Below are 22,026 nucleotides of genomic sequence, written 5' to 3'. Positions count from 1 at the left end.
GGATACCATGGGAAAGCCTTAGGAAAGTGAATGCCAACAGCAGAGTAATGTAAAGATCAAGACTGAGCAAGACAATGTTAAAAAGAAAATGCAAGAGGGAGCAGACACAGATTGGAAAAAAGTCCAGTTCAGGTAATATTCTGAGTGAAGGCTACAATGACCTGATCTGAGAGGGAAAGCTAAGATGATTCTTCTCCTCAAGACAGTACATCTTAGATGGGTTCAGGAAAGAGATGTTTACGTTAAAAAAGGTTTTAGTGGATTTTGTAGAAGAAAACACGTTTATTTGCTTATTAAATTATATTTTATGTTACTGGGGGAAATTAACAAACATTCAATAATTGATCATATAAACCTTGTGAAGCTTGTAGATTATTAATCCACAGCTAGGTAAAATAGCTCTCACTACTGAATACCTACCAAAGACCTACCATTAACCTGTGTAATCTTACTTATTGCTCCCAACAACTTCATGAAGAGAATTGTATGGTATTATAGCTAACTATAATTTCTTTATCACTTAAGATATGTGTCAAGCATTTTACATTAATTATCTAAGTTAATATTCACAATAATCATATTAGGGAAGTACTTGTTAGTACCATTCTACACGGGGGTATTAAGGGTTAGAGAGATCAAGGAAATTGGCTATATTCACATATCTCATTAATACTGGAACTAGGATTCAAAGAGGTGTCTTTTTCTTCCCCCACTCTTGAAATCATGATCTTACCTACTGAAAATAATAGAAGGTACATAGGAGATTCAAGTGTAAGGAGCCATAAAGCATTGTGACATGTTTGCTGCAGCTGCAGATGAAGCAGAGTGACTGGGGCTCTGTCTTGCTCTGGGAATGGCAAGAGGGCATGAAAACCAGCTGCTCTAGTCTCCATGATCATCACATCCTCTCCCAAAGCAACAGCTTTATATGCAAAACCATAATACTTAGATATAAGTCTTGCTTACTATGTCATAATTACTTTTAATAAAGGGCAGAATTAGTTCATCATCCATCACATTATATCCTACTAAGAAATAAAATCTATATAAACAGCAAACAGCCCTCACATGTGGCAAGAGTGGAGCTGTGGTTCTAGTCTGCCTTTATGTTTCATATATTGGGTATCACACTTCTCTGGGGCCTTAGTATGTTTGGTGCCACTTTAAGGACCATGTGTTTATTGAGAATAGGGATCATATTTTAAATCTCTATTTTTTTCAATACCTGTCACAGCACTTGGCACATGACACATGCTCAAGTATTTTTTATTATGTGGAATTATGTTTAGTTTTTAAGAAGCCAACACTTTGATATTACTCTGTAAGCACTTTTTATAATATGTGATATGGGGTTGTATAAAACTTTACTTATCCAAGATTTTAATATGTTGTTAGCTTTAATTAAATTACACATGTGGCAAGGAACAAAATAATTGGAGAAATCATTTCTTAAGATACAAATTAAATCACATTAAAATGTGGAATAGTTCATGTGTGTTAGACCTCTTTTCAGAAGATTAAAAAACACTGCATTTAAATTATCTGATCATGTGGACAGTTGGTTGAAGTAGCACTGAAGGGGGAAAAGGGCAGTGAGAGAGCACTCAAAGTTTATGAAATTATAACTTTAAATACCAAGTTTGAATTTGAACGGGTCACTCTCTTCTGTGTGATGCCAAGAAGGCTACATGCCCGGATCAGTCAGGACAATGTGTGGCATCAATTTGATTTTCTAGCCCCCGTAGAAACCTACCAGCTGTCACCACAGAGCCATTAGGTTCAGGAAAATGAACTCTCTGAAAAAAAAAACAAACAGATTTTTCAAAATAGCGAAATTCCCTCTATATCTACAAAAGTGCCAATCCTCTCACTTTCCTAGTCTTCAAGGTGAGAGGAGACTTTAAGTGATGGTCAATGCCAGAACCCAATCTATGTAGCTGTCCAGGCCCTGAACTATCAGGTACATAAAACATAACCTGGGTGCTTAAATATCACAGGAAGTATTACCGGTCAAGAATAGCAACAACAAAAAAACGCATGTAACAGAATTCTTTCCAGGAAAAGAGTTTTATGAATTGAAAGACATATATTGGTAAACTGACTGGGCAGAGAGGGAGACCACCAACGCAAGTTCCGACAATAAATTGTCTTTAAGCTCCTCCAGAGGATAATGGAAGCCCATTCACAGCATAGTTTTTTGTTCATTTGTTTTGTTTTTTCCTGGGAATACATAAAATTATGGATGGGAGAAATTACTGTTTATACTTCTTGTCTCTTTAGCAAGCAACCACTCCTCTAAATAAATGTGGAAAAAAATATATTTAAAAATACTGTATTGGTGCATGCATTTGAAAAGTTGCTAAATTTTCACGAATGTCACAACCCTTTCTTACGTACCTCTGATTAAAATGGAAGTATACTTAGTTGTGCCTTCTATCCTTTAGCCCAAGGTCTTTGTCAAGTGAAATTGTGGGATTTCTTGTCTCAGGGGTCTTGAAGCAGAACATAGATCACACTCTTCTAGTGATGAGAAAATAGACAACTCTTAATGGCTTTCCTGAACTCCCCACACTGGCTCTTATGATAACATGTCTTAAATGTTCTCCATTCATGGTGGAAATACTGCCTCAGCTCTTCCAAAAACGTTTCATTCCTTTATAATTTTACCAAATCCTGTTAGAGTCATAAGATGTTTCTTTGCTTTTTTTGAAAATAGTTGAAACACAATGTTACATTAGTTTCAGGTGTACAACATAATAATTCAACAACTCTGTTATGCTATGCTCGCCACAGGTGTAGCTACCATCTGTCACCATACAGTGCTATTATAATACCTTTGACTATATTCTCTGTGCTGTACCTTTTATCCCCATAATTTATTCATTTCATAACTGGAAGCTTGTATCTCCCACTTCCCTTCATGCACTTGGCCCATCATTTCCCCTCCCTTTCTCTCTGGCAGCCATCAGTCTATTGTCTGTATTTATAGCTTTCATTCTTCTTTTTGTTTGTTCATTTGTTTTGATTTTTAGATTTCACATATGAGTGAAATCATATGGTATTCTTTTAAAAGCAAGTTGACATCCCAATCTAGATGGCATCATCTCTTCTTATGAAGACATTATGGATACTAGTGAATTAAGCAAATTACATTACTTTCTTGGGTTGAAAACTGAAGACCCATAGAGTCTTTAAGCCTCCAAAAGTTCATCTAGCTGACCAGGGATCTTTTGAATAGCAATTAGGATATGTATCTATAGTGAATGTTGGAACTAAAATCAGCATACATGATCACAGAATTGTTAGGCAAAGATTCTGGTAGACTATGAATGACTAGGCACTTTTATGCCACTAAAGGATTTTTGTCTTTTAAGTACTTCCTAACAGAATTTCTTTCAGCCTGAGCCTTTAGATTGTATTATCAGAGACTTGTTTTCCTTTCTTTGAAGTTTTTTTTTTTTTCTCCTCACTTTGCAGCACTTTGATAATGTGAAGGGCTTCACTCTAGAGAAGTCACTGAAGCAAAGAAAAGCTTCACAGAGCCATACTGAGAGAATTAAAACATATCACATTAATTCATCCTTCCTTTCTGTCTTCCATCAACTAAAGAAAGTTATAAAAACAAACAAAAAAAGAATTAATACGGAAACACACACATATAGGGAGCTGGAGTTTTATTTTATACTTTTGCACATGAAGAACAAAAACCTCCATAAAGCTGCGAAAGCTTTCTAGCATCATCAAGTCCTCTTCAATGAGTCATTAACTTGCTGAAGCCCAGAAAATCAAATTTGGTTTAAGGCTGTTTGATAATGTAGTAACACAGTAAAATGTGATTCACCAATTAGCTCATGTAATTAGAAAATCAACAATATGCTCTAAGTGGCTGGTGGACACACATAAGTAAAGTCTATTGTCGTTCTTTATAGTTGCTGATTATAACCACACCTTCAGTTGATGAGACTGCATCCAAATTCCTTATGGAAAAGAATCCACAAATATCTGTGTTTACAAATAAGATTAAATAAATTAATACTTAGTTCAGTCGGTCATTCTGTCACTCCTTTTTTTTGTTTGTTTGTTTTTCCCCTTCATCAATTCTTTCTTTCCAGGCTCTGTTAACCAATAGTGCTTCTGGTCCTTATCTTTATAGAGCTCTCAGTCTGCAAGAACTATGTTAAACTCTTCTAAGGAAGGAAAGTCAACTGGTTAAAACCCTGCCAAAATGATGGTTTAAAATCATGGTAGTTAAAAATTAGTCTTTCTAGACAATCCCTAAATACTAATGATGTTGCCGAGACGCATGTAAGAAAAAAGACACAGACAGCCGAGAATTTTCTCATGCAGAGGTTTTTGCCTGGCTGAAAAGGACTCTGTGATAACAATGGCAATTGAATATCTGTTAGGTTATTTTAAAGCAACTCTTCATCTATTGTTTATACACACCTGTTGATGCGTAAGGCATATGTTATACATTGCTATGTTTAAGTATTTTTCTTTGTAAATTCATGTCAATGTAAGAGTTTAGATGTTGTTAAACTTTCTCACTAGGAATTTCACACATTTCCTACTTCATTTTTTTCTTGTTGCTACTAAGGTATATGGACATAATTACATGGTCCAGGGCTTCCTAATAAATATAATGAGGATAATGGGGATGAATTACCTGAGCTTGAGCCAGTAAAAAAAAAAAAAAAAAAAAAAAAAAAAAAAAAAGTATTTCTTATCTGATATGGTTCTTCTTAATACTTTTCTTTGGCAAAATATGATATATGGTTATACTGCCTTCTCCACTGACTTTTTAAGGTTGTATTTTAGTGCTCATTCATGGAAATTTTAAAAGGTATTAGGGAATTATTTTCTTGTAACTATAACATTGCCCCTAGGTTGTTTATTCTTTGTAACCTCACAATGCCTATTTTGTATTGTTCCCTCTGCCGTAAATATCACAAATTCTAAGGAATGCAATAAGCTTTGATTATTTTTTGTAGTTCTGCTCATATATTTTATAATACCTTAGACTATATTTTATTTGGATGAAAACATAAAATCACAGACATTAAGAAAGTGTGGTTTATTCTTAGCCAGTATGAAACTTAACCCCAAACATTATAAAAATGCAGCCATCTCCCCCTCAACATGTATTTAACATTCTTTCTTTTTTTCTTATTTACAGGTCAATGGGACAGAAATTGAATATGAGTTTGAAGAAATTACATTGGAAAGGGTAAGAAAAATCGAATAATTGAAAACCTCAGTCTTGCATTCAACATTCTGCATCCTAATGGATTGTTTTGTGAAATCACACAATTGTGTATTTTACCTTGGAAGTTTCCAACAGGACTCAAAACAAAAATATTAATGAAATGCTTGCAGTGGAGGGCACAGAGACAGACCACATCACCAGAATGTTCCATATGTAAATGGCATTGCCAAGATATGGAGAAATTAATGAGAATGACAGAAATATTCAGTGAGCTAGTATAGCACTTTTTCCTATCGTTTCCATTATTAATGTTTTGCTATACATTTTTAGATACATTACAAAAATTTTCATTTATACATTAGTAATGCTATCTCATAACTACCATTACCATGCATTTTTTAGTTTAAAAAAACAAGCAGTGCATTTTAAAACCACCTCCGCCATGGAAAAAAAATGCAGCAATCCTTCAGACCTCTGCAAATTTGTTATTAGGTCCTTGGCAGGATTTGACAAATAAGCAAAATTCTGTGTAACAACCCTAATATATAAAGATAGTTTACAAAACAGTAAGAAGAAGGCCTAAAACCGCCCAGAAAAAAATTACCAAAAGCATTAATAGGACATTCATCAAAAAAGAAAAGACCAATAACATATGAAACTTGTTCAAACTTATTAATAAACAAAGAAAACAATGATGCTAACTGATTTTTGTCTGTCCAACTGGCAAAATTTTAAAGGAAGGTTAATACTCATTGCCACGGAGTGGGCCTGGAAATTGTTACAACCATTAAAAAAAGCTATTTGGACAAATGGATCAAAAGCTTTAAAATGAGCACCCTTTTTGACTCAGAAATTATAAGAATGCAGAAAGACACAAAGAATATTCATATTGGTATTGTTTATAACATTGCAGATTGAAAAAGACAAGTGTTTAGTAATACATTATTATATGTCCAAATAATAGAAAATTATATTAAATTACATTATAATAGTATTTTTTAAGAATATTTAACTACAAGAATGGAAAGCCTAACTAGGTTATCTTATTAAATTAAAAAAAATTACATTTCATAATGGTGTTTAAAGTATAATCCTATAAGCACGAACATGAATAATTTGTGTTCATAAGAATATACATAAAGCCTGGAAGGATATGTGCCAAAATGTTAACTCTTATTAAGGATTTTGGATAATTTTTAGTTTCTTCCTCTTGTTTATATTTTTTCCTACACATTCCACAATAAACATATAATTTGCTTATAATAAAAAATAAAAATGTAAGTATTTTTCTAAGCTTTATCATTCAAGTATCAATTTAGACTCTAGACCTGCACTTAAATTTATATCTTCTTTTAAGTTTACTGATTATGCACTTTCCTGAGTCAGGGAATCTTTCATTCTTAGCCTAATTTTTATTGAGCATGAGTGGTTTCAAAAGGAAATTTACATTAAAAGTTAAGTGTTTGACAGATGTGTTCTTTAAAACTTCCATTATGAACTTTGGTTAAATTTTAATGACATGCTAAATGAAGAAAAATGAGGCTTAAGGAAAATTAACCCAAATGAAAAAAAAAGAACACATTTCTCCTACTAAATCACTAATCTTCTCCCTAGGACTGGCTATGTAATTTGCAAAGCACAGTGTAAAATGTAAATGTGGAGCCCTTGTTTAAAAATTATTAAGAATCAAAAAAGATAGTAAGAGCCCAACATTAAATGCCATGTGACCCTTCTTAAATGCAGGACCCTGTTTGCAAAGATCTCTCACTCACAGAGTCAACCCTTCTCTCTCCCCACACCCCGACACTAAATATGACATCATTTTGTTACCCTGGTTTTATAGGTTAGAAAATCAAAGCTAACTTTGGTGTGAGGTAGAACATTCAGTGGGAGTCAGACAGCTGTGTGTTCTAGTCTACATTTTGACACTTCCTTGCTTCATGACCTAGTGTGTCATCTCATCTCAGTCACTCTGAACCTTGTCACTGCCATTAACAGCACTCCCTCCCAAAAAGCTCTGTCAAGCACTGTCTTCGTTGAACACCACCTCCTCTCCGTTCTTATCATCTATTCCAATACCCCCACCTCAGAACTTCTTCCAACTCCATTGGGACCTCAAATCATAGATTTTACCTTTCCTCTCCAGTTTTCTCCAGGTTTCATCTTTTGTATGCCCACCCCTACCCCACCTACCATACTCCAAGTCTTCCTGTCACACACTTTTAACATTTCATCTCCTCTCTCCCTTTCTGTGTTCACCCAGCAAAGCCTCAGTCCTCCATTCTCAGCACCTGGGCAAAGAATGGGTCCACAGAAGCACTCCTTCATCTCACTTGAAACATACAGCTATTGATTTCAAGTGAACCTTCAAAGCATCCTAATAATTCCTATACGTTTTTAGAAAAATCACTTTCTCATTCTCTGGAACAGTAGGTTCACAACTTACTTGGTCTCCTCAAATCTCAAACACCTCTCCCTCATACTCAGTCTCAGCTGTTGACCTCTCTCCCTGTGTCCTTGAGAAAATCCAAGCAATCAAAGAAGACCATCTTACTTTCCTACCACCAGGTCTGTTAGTGTGCTCTCCCTGTTACAATGGGAGAATGTCCCCTGCTCCTTTACTAGGCCAGCCCTTCACTTGTGACCTGCACTCCATAACCTCTTGTCCATTGAAGGACTTTGCTTCTATAGTTTTCTCCTCTCTCTCTCCTGCAATATCCGTTGCTCTCTATGTTTTCCTGGATAAACATAATACAGACATGATGTAATCTCTCTCATTAAAAGAGAGGAGTCCTCTAGCAATGGAGTCCTAAAAGAAAAAGCAAAACAAAACAAAATGTCACTTTCCCCAATGTTCTCCTTCTATTGTTTCATGATTTTATTTTTCTTTACCAAAAATAGAGGAAAGTTGTCTGTCTTCAATAACTCCACTTCATTACTTCATTTTCCTATTTTAAACTAGTTCATGTTTTCATCCCCTCAGTGGCCCTAAAACCATCTTTATCAAAGTCTTTACAGGTTCCATCTTGTTAAATGCAAGCAGCAGTTCTCTGTCCTGAGTTCTCAGTAGCATCTGATGCAGCTGTCACTGCCTCCTTCCCTCAAGATGATAATTTCTTGCCTTGCATAATAAAACATTTCTCCTACTTATTCACCATCTCATTGGTACCCTTAGTCTCCTTGTTAGCTCCTCCTATAAATATTGGAGCATTCCAGAAACCCAGTGGACAGACCTCTTCTCAATCTCTCCTCATTCCCTAGTGATCTCATCCACATGCATGGCTTTAAATACCAATTGTCAACTGATGATTCCCAAATCTGAGTCATGACCTCTCTCCTGCATTCCAAATGTAAACAGCTAACTGTCCAGTTGGCATCTCTGCTGAATATCAAGAAGGTCTTCTAAACTTAGTATATTCCTAACAGAATTCATGATTTCCCTGCACTCCCTACCCTTGGGGCAAAAACGACTTCTAAACTAATATTCCTCATCTTAGCTAATTGGTTCTATCATTTTCCTTATTATTCACCCCCCCCCCCCAATCCTCTAGGAGTCTTGCTTAATTGCTCTTTTTCCCTTGGCATCCAGAGCAAGTCCTACCAGTGCTACCATAAAAATATATTTCAAAATCAATCAAATTTTACCACTGACCCTGCTGAATTCAAGTCCAAACTAATATCATCCCATGCCTGGACCACTTCAGTAGTTTCCACTTTCGCCCACTCCTCCTCAAAGCAGCCAGAGTAATCTTTTTCAAAAGAATAAACCAGATATACCACTTCTTTTCTTAAAATTCCACTCATTATCATCACCTGCAAAACCTTATACACTCTGACCCCTGCTTCTCTCTCTGACATTATGCCCTCACCACCAACTCCTATAACATTTCACTGTAGCCATATGCACTTTCTTGTCATTCCTCCCCAAAGTCAGGCTTTTCGTACCTCAAGGTCTTTAAATATGTTATTCTGTCTTCTTGAAATAACCTCCCCTTGGATCTTTACATGACTTGCTCTTTTCACCATTTAAATATGTGCTCAAATGTCTCAGAAAAGTCTTCCTTGCACACCCCATTTAAGTTAGTACCAGCATCCCCCTTACACTTTTTTTCCCATTTTCATAGCTTTATTACTTTTTTAAATGTTTATTTATTTATTATGTGTGTGTGTGTGTGTGTGTGTGTGTGTGTGTGTGTGTGTGTGTGAGAGAGAGAGAGAGAGAGAGAGAACGTGTACAAGTGGGGTAGGGGCAGAGAGAGAGAGAGAGAGAGAGAGAGAGAGAGAGAGAGAATTCCAAGCAGGCTCGGCACTATGAACTGCAGAGTCAGACGTGAGGTTCTAACTGTAAGATCATGACCTGAGATGAAATCAAGAGTTGGATGCCTAACCAACTGAGCCACCCACGTGCCCGCTTTATTACTTTTTTAATTGCACTTACCAATATCTGAGATTTATGTTATTACTTTATTGCTCACTTTGTTAATATCTATCCCCCTTCCTAAATATATGCTGTATGCAAATACATAGTCATTTCTGTATCCAATTTGCCTAGAACACTGTCTGGAATATAGTATGTACTCTGAATATTTGATGTATGAATGGATTACGCCAATGCTCTAGCACTGCAAATGCAGTGAAGTAAAGACACGTGGCCTGCATTTGAATTTTGGCTCTATCACTTACTGGTTGAGTTACTTTGAGCTGAATGCTTAACTTTTCTGGGCTTTAATATTCATACCTGAAAATGAAACTAAAGTGTTTATAATTTTCTCCTAGGGTCTTTGTGATGATTAAATGAGTTAATATAAAGGTTTAGGACAGCATGTATAGTTGCTATTCTTAGCATTTCCTTTGTGCTAATATGGTAGTTCTCATAAATGTTATTTATTAGGATCAGGAAGGAAGCTTAATAAAAACATAGCCTACTAGTCTCAGTGATCTAACAAGTCTCATTAATAAGAATTTCTCTCATATCAGTTTTTTTCCAGTTACTTTGTTAAATATCAGACATCCAATGATTAAGAAGTTATGGATCTTGCTATAAGAACTTACAGCTTCTACTTTTTCTCCATTTAAATCTAACATTTAATTTAGTAACAAACTAGTCACATTTATGTGACACCTCTATGAAGTGGATACATACATCTCTATGAAGTGGTTATTGCCAACTCCATTTTACATATTAGGACACCGACGCTCCAAAATTAAATAACTTCTTAAAAGTCACAATGTTAGTAAGGGATGGAGGTAGGATTCAGACCTATGCCCAACAGATACCAGAACCTAAACTCATTGCCACTGAGTTAGATTGCCCTCAAAATTAAGTTCAAGTGTCATTTCCTCCAAGAAGCATTTCTTGACTTTCCCTCTTGGGCAAGGTCCCCTTATTATAAATTAATACAAGTAGAGAACTTCTCACACTAAATGATGAATAAAATATGTCTTTTCCACTGACCTATTAATTCCTTGATAGGAGGAATTTCATTATAGTGTTCTTTATATTAGCATGATGATTTAAAAAGTAAAAGGGAAGTTACTGAACAATTTCGGGACAAGTTGATGACTCCTCTTCCTCTACAGCATCATTGTTCAGTGCATTGGCCACTTGCCACACATAATGAATTCCACAAATGTCTAATGTTCATTTAGTTGTCAAGCACAGTCCTGGGCATTGTCCTTGTTTCATAGAATTTTACAGCCTGGTAGAAAACACAAAGAAGTAAATAGGCAAAAACCATGAAGAATAGCAGAGTGCTGTGGATACCTGGCCCAGAATGGAGTACTTCCTTGAGGCTTTATACCTGAGCTTACTTAGGAAAGAGGAGAAGAAGCAAGCCATGGAAAAGGGAAAGGAAGAAGAAGGTCTCTCAGACAGGGAACAGCAGATGCAAATGTTCAAGGACCCCTGGAAAAATAACGTCCTCAAGGCACTGCAAGTAGTCCAGTCCAGTAGTCCAGTTGAGTCCTCAAGGCACTCACCTTGAGGTAGGGCTTAGAGGGAGAGACCAGGCTGGAGTGTGGGAGAGGCTGAGAACATATATACTTTAGATAATATACAGAGGGCTTTAAATTTTATCCCAAAGGCACTGGAGAACGTTTGAATAATTTTAAACAGAGAAGTAACAAAATCATATTTGTGTTTTAAAAAGATTACTTTGGCTGTGTTGTTGGGTGTACATTTCATAGGATGCAGGAGATAATTCAGGAGATAGTGCCATTTAAGACATATAATTTAACAGCTAAATTTTGCCAATGGTGATGGATATGGTGATAACATATTCAAAATATGTGAAGAAGCACCTGGGTGGTTCAGTCAATTAAGCGTCCAACTTCAACTCGGGTCATGATCTCGTGGTCCTTGAGTTTGAGCCCCGTGTTGGGCTCTGTGCTGACAGCTCGAACCCTGGAGCCTTCTTCAGATTCTGTGTCTCCCTCTCTCTCTGCCCCTTCCCCGCCTGTGTTCTCTCTCTCTCAAAGATAAATAAACATTTAAAATTTTTAAAAAATATGTTAAGGATGTTAAAAGAACATATTCTAATGCTTTTTAATATGGGAAATGCCAGAAAGAGCAGAAAAATCAAGGATACCTAGATTATAATCCAACAAATTCCTTTCAGTAGCACAATCTGGGTTTCTCAGCATTGGCCACCTGTGATATTTCATATCTTTCTGACACCATGGGCTCTTACGACAGTATACTCAGCTACTTTTGTAGCTGAGTATAAAGTCTATGCCTCTGAGTGATTTATCCATTATTCATGCATGAAGTTAATAGGTTATGTACCCCCAGTATGACTTATATCAAGAGAGGCTAGTTTACCCGGCATGGATAATAGATTCATCATGGATTTATAACCCTAACCATCATGCATGACTACAATTTAGCAGAGATATTGAAGTGACTATATGACTATCTGCCATCTCCTCTGACCCCTGCCCCCAGCCTCCAAAAACAAAAACAAAAACAAAAACAAATATCATTTGGAGTACTGTCCTGACAGCCGCAGGATGTATGATCATGGGATATTATTTGAATGTTCCATCTGATGAGTCAGGGATATTCTTTTGCAATTAAAAAGAAATCAAAAGATCTGAGCTATCTTCCTAAATGTACAGCAATTTGTAGGGCAGAGTAAAGTGACTGATTTACTGTACCCTCCAAATTCCTATAGAATTTGGGTATAAGGTGGGTGGGGATTCTGAAAACAGTATTTGTGAACTGCTGGGTAAAACCCATTAAGAGTTGTCTAATGGACAACAACTGATGGACCCTCTAGATTCATCCAGGTATCAAATGAATTGGAAAATCATTGGATGTCTGAATCACTTAGGCCAAATAAATTTCTCTCAAATGTTTGAATTTTAATGAAGATGAAGAATACCAAATTCAAATAGAATTAAGGATCTAATTACTTCAAATAACATGGAAGCTGTGGGTTTCTAAATTCCTGATTTTTTTCTGTGTCTCTGCAACTTTCTCCAATTTGACATAACAGGAATAAAAAGCCAGAGTCCCAATGATATTTGTCATCTGTATATATATAGTCATCTGTAGCACAGTCTTATTCTAGTCTAGTTAAATAATTTTTAATAATAGGTACATTTCTTAAATGAATTACAAATTTTATATATTCAATTATCAGTGTATATTTTAAGTGTGTTTGAAATATAAGGCACAGTGTATACAAATAGTATGTGCATAGAAACCATTTAAACATAAATGTGTATTTAGTTATAAACAAAAATATTTACTTAATATGTATGAATTTTGATCAGACCTTTATTGGCTTGATGGAAAATATCACAAGATTTATGGAACAGAGTAGGTTTATATAAGCACTGGAAAGGAACACAGTCTTTCTACTCAGACCTTACTTTGAATCCAGGATCAGCCACTTCCTATGTGACCTTGAGCAAGTTACTTAACCTATCAAAGCCTCAGTTTTCTCCCTAATGAGTAAGATACTAATATCTATCATATAGCATGTTGTGAAAAATAGAAATAATATATGTATAATGCATAAAAGAGTTAATGGAACATCATAGGTGCTCAATATTATTTGCTATTATAAAATGTGACATGCACACATACACACTTATGTAGGCTTCATTTTTTTTTCTAAATTGTTTGTTTATTTTTGAGAGAGAGAGAGAGAAAGAGAGAGAGAGAGGCAGAGGGAAAGGGAGACAGGATCTGAAGTGGGCTCTGTGCTAACAGTAGAAAGCCCGAATGCAGGGCTTGAATTCATGAACTGTGATATCATGACCTGAGCCAAATTTGGATGCTTAACCAAGTGAGCCACCCAGATGCCCCCATTTTTTTTTTCTAAAATGTCACTGTTCATGTAAGTTCAGGCTATGATTCTGAGGCTAGGTCAAGTGACAAATGCATGCTTCCTCTTTCCCCTGTATGTGTGTGACTGCATTTATGGTAAATGATAAGCTTCTTAAGTGATCCCCCAAATGTACATATATCCAATTATCCCTGTATTCTTCAAGCACATCAAGCACATAAATGGAGCCTGCCTTTAAGTTTGCAGCCATAGCTTCCTGTAGAATAACACAGTACTGTTTGTAGCTCAGTTCTTTGTTAACTAACAAGAATTTAGTCCAGGCTAGACAAGCAGTTACAGTGTATTCTTTTGTTTTCAATATCTTCAGATTATGATATTTGCTACAGATGTTTTGATACCTCCACAAAATCTTGCATTCCCATAATCCCCTACTTCCAATCTCTACATGTGATAAAGTGGGCAGCTATTGTTGCATCCAAAAGAGCTGACAGAAGGAACAACTTCCTTTAGGGAAACGGCTCCTTTCCCCATTCTAACCATGTTGTTCTGGGCACAACTGCCAGTTGTCTGGGGACAACTACCACACAGTTGATTGGTCTAGAGCTATGAATTGGAATTACCTGGTGAGCCAGTAAAAAAACAATACTGGTACCTGAGCCCTACCCTAGGCTAAATGAGTAAGAACCTTGGCAGGGTAGAACATGGGACATCTTTATTTTGAAAACATTCTGAGTAATTTCATGCACAGTTGAGGGGTTGACACCTGAACCAAACTGAGCCAATAAATGTGCTCCTCAGGATTTTTCACACTAGAGTGTGGAGTATGGAGGGGTGTGCTGCAGTACAACTGTGGACTAAAGCTGGGAGATAAGAGGCAGGAGAGTGGCCAGTTGCCCTCTGGGCTTCCTGGGGTGTAGAGTAGGCTTATCTGAGAAAAGGAGGATTCCTGAGAGAAAGCTAGAGACAGAAGAAAGAGAGAGAGAGAAGGAGGGTAAGAGAGAGAGGAAGAGGGAGAGGGGACAATAGAGGGAGAAGGAAGGAAGGAAGGAAGGAAGGAAGGAAGGGAGGAAGGAAGGGAGGGAGGAGAGAGAGAACAAATAAACTGGTAGCCTCCAATTTAGGTCGGTCCTAAAGACAAAGACTCCATTCCCTATCCAATGGCTAACTGAGTCTTCACTTATAGTTCAGCTATCACTGTGCTCAAGTTATTGAGTAGGTCATAGGTCATGGCCTAGGCTCCTCTGGCCATAGCCCATTATCAAAATAAATATTGCCTTGCTTTCATTCTTTACCTTTTCTAAATTCTAGTCCCGTCTCTCACCACTAAGGTAGAGTCATAATGCAAAGCTCTCTACTCAAATACTGCTGGCAGATTGCAGTAAACCTTAATACCCCAAAGCTTGCACATACCATCTCCTTTAAAGTAACCCATTACTGTGTTCCAACTACCAGAAATAAAAAAGCAATAAAAAAAGTGGCAGGTAAAAAGAATGGCCAGTGACAGGTCTATGAATTTAGGTTTCTACTGTCTAGAAATTTTTCTGATTTGGGAATGAGTAAGCTTCAGTACATGTGGAAAGTGGTTTGCAGTATTAGCTACTGGACTCAGATGTCAGAAAAAAAAAACTGCTAGAAATATAGTTTACAGACGTTTGAGGGGTCATTAATCTAACTTTTCTTTAAATGTAAGCACCAAAGTCTTGGGATTGAGGAGCTCCTGGTAAACATACCTCAAAGGACTGATTTAGATGAATCGGCACAAACTACATTTAGCTGAAATTCAGCTGCTGACTCCAACCATCTCCATTTTTCTTTATAAACTCCCAGCTGAGTTATCTCCCTTCTTTCACCTCACAAACCTTCTGTGACCAAAGTATTAACAAGTGCTCCCTTCTAGTTCATTAGTCTGGCCTCAGTGCCCTCACATTGTCTAAAGTGGCCAATAGATTTTCTTCTGTGAACCACTTGTTATGCTATTATTACCCCTCCAATCTTTCTTTGACATGGCCCCTGATTATTATAAGCACATTTAATGCTAGTGTAATGGTACTTCTAAGCCTAACATGTTTTACACCGAATCCACAATGGAAAGACTTACACAGAAATGACAAAACTCTATTATTCCCAAGTTTAGTTTTCTAACCAGAGTAGATCCATCTCCAAGACTTGTATCAACAAGATATGGATGGTTAAGAAAATTTTGCAAGGAAAGCTCTCTCTTGGGGTGCCCCAACTGTTCAGGAGTATGGTGGAGGTACTGGAAAGCAAAGGAGCAATACAGGCTACCAGAAATCACACGTGGGTCACTAAATAACAGATCTTGAGAAATGGTAAAAAACTAGGTCTTATGGTACTCACAACTGAACAAACCCTAACTGATATAGCTAGGGCAGCAACAAATAAAGTATCAGTAGATCAACTGTTAGGCTAGCAGCAACAATAACCTCGGTCATTCTTAGTGCTTCTCTTCCCAGCCACTTCAGCCATCTCCAGAATTATCCCACAGTTCTGTGTCCTTATACAGTGACAAGACAACCTTTAACTACATTAGTTTTCTGCACAAGTAACTGCTACAACATCCATTACCCTTTTCTGCTATACCTTTCCAATGTTGGTTGGACATTTGTTGCTGTCCATTTCATTCTCTTTACCTTTCCCATTTTGCTAAATGTCCAGATTTTAGTTCAGATATCTACCTCTGCCACACAGTGCATGTGGTTTGATGGAAGCTAAGGTGAATCTTAACTCCGGGGGTGGATTCTTACTGATGTAAGTGCGTTAGCACATCCTACTGCCCTGGCCTCCATTGGGTGATATGCAGCTTGATGATCCAGTGCGAAGTGAATTCCATGATTCTTACTTAGGATTCTGAGACAGAAACCCACCCTATTCTATGGGTATGAAGTGAGGAAGTCTGTAGCTCAGATAGTAGCATGGAGCCATTTATGACTATGAGAAGATTCCAGCTTCAGATTGAAAGAGGATTTTAGATGGCAGAGTTGATAAATGGGTAAGTATCAGTATTGGCAACATCTTGAGTCAAACCACCTTTGAGGCACCCCTTCTGATTTCAACCCTCCATCTCTTTACCTCATCCTACAATGAAACTTGTTTTAATGGAGAGAAAGCAAAAGGAAAAATACAGGGAGAAGAAACAAAAACAAGAACACTAGTAATATCTCAAAACAGAGATGCACAGGAGAAAAACTGGTAGTTGAAAAATCTGAGAAATGATTATAACCAGTGGGTTTAAAAGTATATATTTTATCTACTTAGCTTAATGAGCTTGATACATTTTTAAACTTTCAAATGATCTATCCCTTGGAGAAAAGGGATGCATATGTTATAAAAATATTCATAGGCATCAGAACCTCTGCAGTGTATTACCTAGTTTTTAAGCTTAAAATGTTCAGGCTGTATAGACTCTGCATAAATTGAACAATGCACATTTAGTCATTGAGAAGAACGTCGCCTTCCATTTAATTCAGGATCACCAATAAGGCTTTACTGATCCTAAAATTGTTCTTCACTCCCTTACCATTTTTGCTTGACAAGCTCTTCCTAAAAACCCAGTTCATGTATTACCTCCTCTGAAAAGCTTTGTCAGATTCTCTCAGTTATAGTTAGCCTACCCATCCTTTTTATCACCTCAGGGCTTTCTCATTATCACCTGTGCTCATATTGTGTCTGCCTTCTTTGTAAATTTCAAGGCCCTCAAAGGCTGTAATGTTTCTTGGTTTAATCCTCTTTATTTGGAATCTGGCTGTTTTGAATCACTAGAAAGAACTACTAGACCACTAGTTGAATCATTAGAAGAATTATTTAGTCTTCTGACAAGAGATAGAGGATAAGGATATGTATCCTTTATATATATATATATATACATATATATATATACACATATATATATATGTATATACATATATATGTATATACATATATATACATACATACATACATGTTTTTTTGTGTATATATACATGTACACATACATGTTTTTTTGTGTATATATACATGTACACATACATGGTTTTTTTATGTGTGTATATATATACAAATATATATAAAAATCTGTACACATACAAGGTTTTTGTATATATATATGTACATGTGTGTATATATATATACACAAAAACCTTATATGTGTACAGATTTTTATATATATTTTATATTTTACATTCTATACTTTATAATATACATTACATATATTTCTTTCATGTATTTATGTGTTTATGTTTGTCTGTAGGTAGATAAATAGCATCCTCTTTGTAAGCTGAGACCAATGCTCAATGCTCTTTCTGGTGCTTGTAGCAATAGCTGCTACAAAAAAATATATCAATTTCTATCATTTTTTAAAGTTTGAACCTTACGTGCTAGTCTCTCTGTGGTGGTTATGTCATATCCTAACAATTAGGTCATTACATAAGTTTTAGAGCTTCCATTTTGTAAGCAGATTGTAGTTCAAAGAAGTTAAGACATTTGTCCGTGGTCACAAAGCTAGCATTTGGCAGAGCTGGTTGATATTTCTTCCGTGATATGTGGTGCTACCACATAGCATGAAAAATATGGAAGGCTTTCTGGAGTAAAACACATATTCTCTGACCAGCAGTAATATATTCAGACTGCCTTTAAGGCTTATACATTTATCAAAAGGAAACATTTAGCCAAAAAGCAAAAGATCTCAGGTTAGCTCTGAAAGCAGCTTCAAGAGAAAGACAAAGACAAAACAGAAGACAAAGTCAGTGAATAGAGATGTATTTATTTTTCTTTAGGATTATATCTTAATATTTGAGAAATAAACCAGGCTCATCCCTCCACCCACTCCCTGCATCTGCTTAAACTGCTCAAAGCTCTGTAATGCAACTCAATTCTGGGGAAAAACAGCAACAAAAATGACATCACGTCTTGCATATTTAGCCTTCTTCTAATTCAAAAAAAGGAAATCCAGTTCAACCAGTGCTCCGCTTGTGTTTTTGAAATCTTCCTCATGAAAATATACCCATGTTTTCTGAAGCTAAAATTGATGAGGTTGTTAGCTCTACTATACATGCAGTATTCTTGCTTCATCATGTGATATAATGTATATATTATAATGTGTTTAATGCATATGGTATGATATAATGAATATATTTTATCATATCTTAATATCACTGTTACTTTCAGAATATTTTTCAGATATTTCATTTCATCCTTCATACTTCTCTGTGAAATGGAAAAAGAAAACATGACACTCCTCATTTGCAAATGAGGAAACAAAGGCTCAGAGAGTGTTTTCATAGGTTCCTTAAAGTCACTCACTGCAGAGCAAAGGCCAATCTAAACTTCACATCTTTAACTTCCAGCCCCACTCCTTTTCTTCCATATCTTACTGTTTTGTTTTTGGGTTTGTTTTAATATCAAATCCAAATGATCACCCTCTTCTTCAGGTAGAACAAACTGAAAATATTACAATGTGGTCATTGATTTCTCAAACTAAGCTGAAATCAAAATAAAACTTTTTCTCATACCAAATTAGATTTTAAGTCACCCCAAATCATTTAAACTTGCTTTTGTTTTTTTATATTAAAAATTTTTTTAACATTTATTTATTTTTGACAGAGCATGAGCAGGGGAGGGGCAGAGAGAGAGAGAGACAGACAGAATCTGAAGCAGGCTCCAGGCTCTGAGCTGTCAGCACAGAGCCTGATGCGGGGCTCAAACCCATGAACTGCGAGATCATGACCTGAGCCGAAGTTGGATGGTTAACCAACTAAGCCACCCAGGTGCCCCGCTTTTATTCTTTTAAACATTTATTTTTTTTTTCATGTGTATTTATTTACCTTGAGAGAGAGAGAGAGAGAGAGAGAGAGAGGAAGGGAGGGAGAATGAGCACGGGAGGGGTAGAGAGCAGGAGCGAGAGGATCCCAAGCAGGCTCCACAGCAGTGCAGAGCCCAAACGGGGCTTGATCTCTCGAACCATGACATCATGTCATGAGCCAAAATCAAGAGTCATCAAGAGTCAGATGCTTAATCCACTGAGCCACCAAGGCACCCCTAAAGTTGGTTTTCTTAAAGCAACAAGCATAAAAGTTTAGGCTCTTGAGAAGCATTTCTACATACCAAGTTTTTATCTTTTACCTCCAAGGCAGGAAGGCTTTCACCTTCTAAATTTTGAAGATTATGGAAACATTTCCTACATTGATTTGAATTATCTTCTAGCAATTTCTACTACACTATTGCTACCAGTAGAGCAAAGTATTTCAAGTGTGGATTTTATGGCTATTTAGCCTGAGGGTAAATTGTGGCTTTAACACTTAGGAACTTTGTGAATGTGAGCGAGTCACTTAATCTGTCTGCCCCTCACTATGCTCATCTCAAAACTAGGGGTGATAATAATACCTGCCTCATAAGGTTATTATGAGGACTAAATGAGTTCATAATAAAATAAAGTGCTTGAAACAGTGCCTGTCCCCAATGAGTCCTATACAAGAGTTAGTCATTATTATTACTGGTCTAGCTCCTCATGTGACAGGCCTTGAATTATTACAAAAAGAAATCAGAGTTCACTTTCTCCCTTAAAACTTTTCTCCTGAAGAATTACCACTACTCCCCGATTCCTTTAATTATTCCTCATATGGTGCCCTTCCTTTGGCAGTGCTCCTAATGAGTATTACCTTTCTTGCTAAAATATTCTCTCATTCAGCAGATATGCATCGACTTCCCACCATGGTGCCTGAGTCCATGTTTTGTTCACTCCACAATCATGAATTGATCGCCTCTTCTGTGATGGGTGTATTAGATATTGTCAATAGGCAGTGAATGAGACAGCCTCTTCTCTCAGAGCTGAGTGGCTAGTAGGAAAGACAGACTTGCTGAATAAGTCATTATTTCAGGGAGATCTACTATCATACCGTGTCATTCGGGCTTGTCATCTTCTTGTTCCATGACATAAACCTGAAAAACAAAAAAAAAAAAAAAAAAAAAAAAAAGGAAAAGAAAGATGCTCTCCTATTCATTTTGCTATGGTAAAAGGAAAGCCTGGGCTTTTGCATTGGCAACTTTTTCTTAGTCTATGGTATGTTTTTCTGTGTCTGCATTCAATGATAAAATATACAGGCAACTAAATATTTTGTGAGGGTTTGTTATTATTGCTTCAAAATTAAACTCATGTCAGTGTTATTTAACCACCTTCTCTTAAAGCATGTTACTTTAGGGACAGGTGGTCTTGAGCCTGGGATGTTTTGACAGAAACTATGATACATGCTTTTCAGAGTGGTCTGTCATATTTGGCTAAGCCTACAAGGATGTTCTTAGGTGAACTGACCAAATCCTTTGCCAACACTTGACAATGCAGTTGAAATGCAGTATTCTGCTCTCTCTGGACAACCTATGCATCACTCCAAACTGTCTGTTCTTCTGAATAAGAAGAGGATTTTTTTCAAATATAAGGGAAAATATTAAGGACATCTGAACTTTGTGATTACATTTATTAATTGCATTACATTTTATAATCCTCCTTGCTCCAATTCTCTGAAGTAATTATCATACTATCTTTCAAACTGAGACACTGGGTGATAAATTGACATGCCCAAGGTTGCATGTGGAGTAAAAATCTGAACTGAAACTGTTCAAATCTAAAATTCCACAAAGAACCACTTGCGCTATAGTTTCAGGGTCTTTCTTTCCACTCATCGTCAGGGCTGACTGTGGTGTTTCACATAGCGAGGGGATTTTCTCTTTGGAAAGCTTGGCATTTGAACAGCTGATAGAAGAATTCTTAGCCTCTGGTTCCCAAAGGATATTTCTTAACTTGAGCGTAGAGTCTGCATTTGTGCTCAGTGGGGAAGGAAGAGTAATGACATTAAATGAAGGCAGCACTGACTGTGAAATCAGTTACCTTTTAAATCTCAGGGTTATTGAATTAATGAATTAGTCTTAGAAGGCTGTGTATCATTCTTAGAATCCTGAGAAAGGAAATTGAATATTAACGCAGTTCACATCCATAATGCACAATTTATAGCCACATGCAGACTAAACCATATGGTGGAAACATTCTTTCATTCTTTCAGATTATTTTATGTTGGGTGCCCCACATACAGCAGGTCTTTTAACCGACTTGTCGTATATGATCAAAATAATAAAACATCTGTTGACAATAACCTTGAGAACAAATTGGTGCTTCCCAAACTTGCTTGAGCTATAAAATGTCTATTGTAATAAGGAATACAAGATGCGGAGACAGTATTTTAAACACACACACACACAAACACACACAGTATGGTCACGTCACCTCAAAAGTTATGTCCTCCAACATTGCTGTAACCTCATTCACAGAAAACTCAGCTTCACTGTGAATATGCGGGGCTATTTTTTTAATAGTTACAATGGTTGTGAGTTCTTAAAAAGTCTACAGAAGGAGATTAAATAACCATAGTTAGGCAGTTTCATATGAAGCATGTCAAAGCTGCATAGTTTCAAAACCTCAGGAGAAAATTGAACCTTCTGAGCTTTTATAAGCTACCAATGAATTGCCAGGCCCCAAACCAC

At 36.5% G+C, this 22,026-nt stretch overlaps 1 protein-coding gene across 28 annotated transcripts in view; it reads left to right on the top strand.

Moving 5' to 3' along the window:
• The window catches only part of DLG2 (discs large MAGUK scaffold protein 2), a 2,072,859-nt gene that overhangs the window by 1,429,293 nt on the left and 621,540 nt on the right, over positions 1-22,026 (top strand). For all 28 annotated transcript variants that reach the window (XM_019450186.2, XM_019450181.2, XM_019450179.2 and 25 more), the window contains one exon: positions 5,177-5,227. In XM_019450186.2, coding sequence (XP_019305731.2) covers positions 5,177-5,227 — 51 coding nt within the window. The remainder of the gene's footprint in view (positions 1-5,176; positions 5,228-22,026) is intronic.

The sequence above is a fragment of the Panthera pardus genome, unplaced genomic scaffold (assembly GCF_024362965.1).
Source record: "Panthera pardus isolate Hobbes unplaced genomic scaffold, ASM2436296v1 HiC_scaffold_12, whole genome shotgun sequence".
Classification (NCBI taxonomy): domain Eukaryota; kingdom Metazoa; phylum Chordata; class Mammalia; order Carnivora; family Felidae; genus Panthera; species Panthera pardus.
The sequence above is the reverse complement of the archived record's forward strand: the minus strand, read 5'-3'. Positions and strand labels throughout refer to the sequence as shown.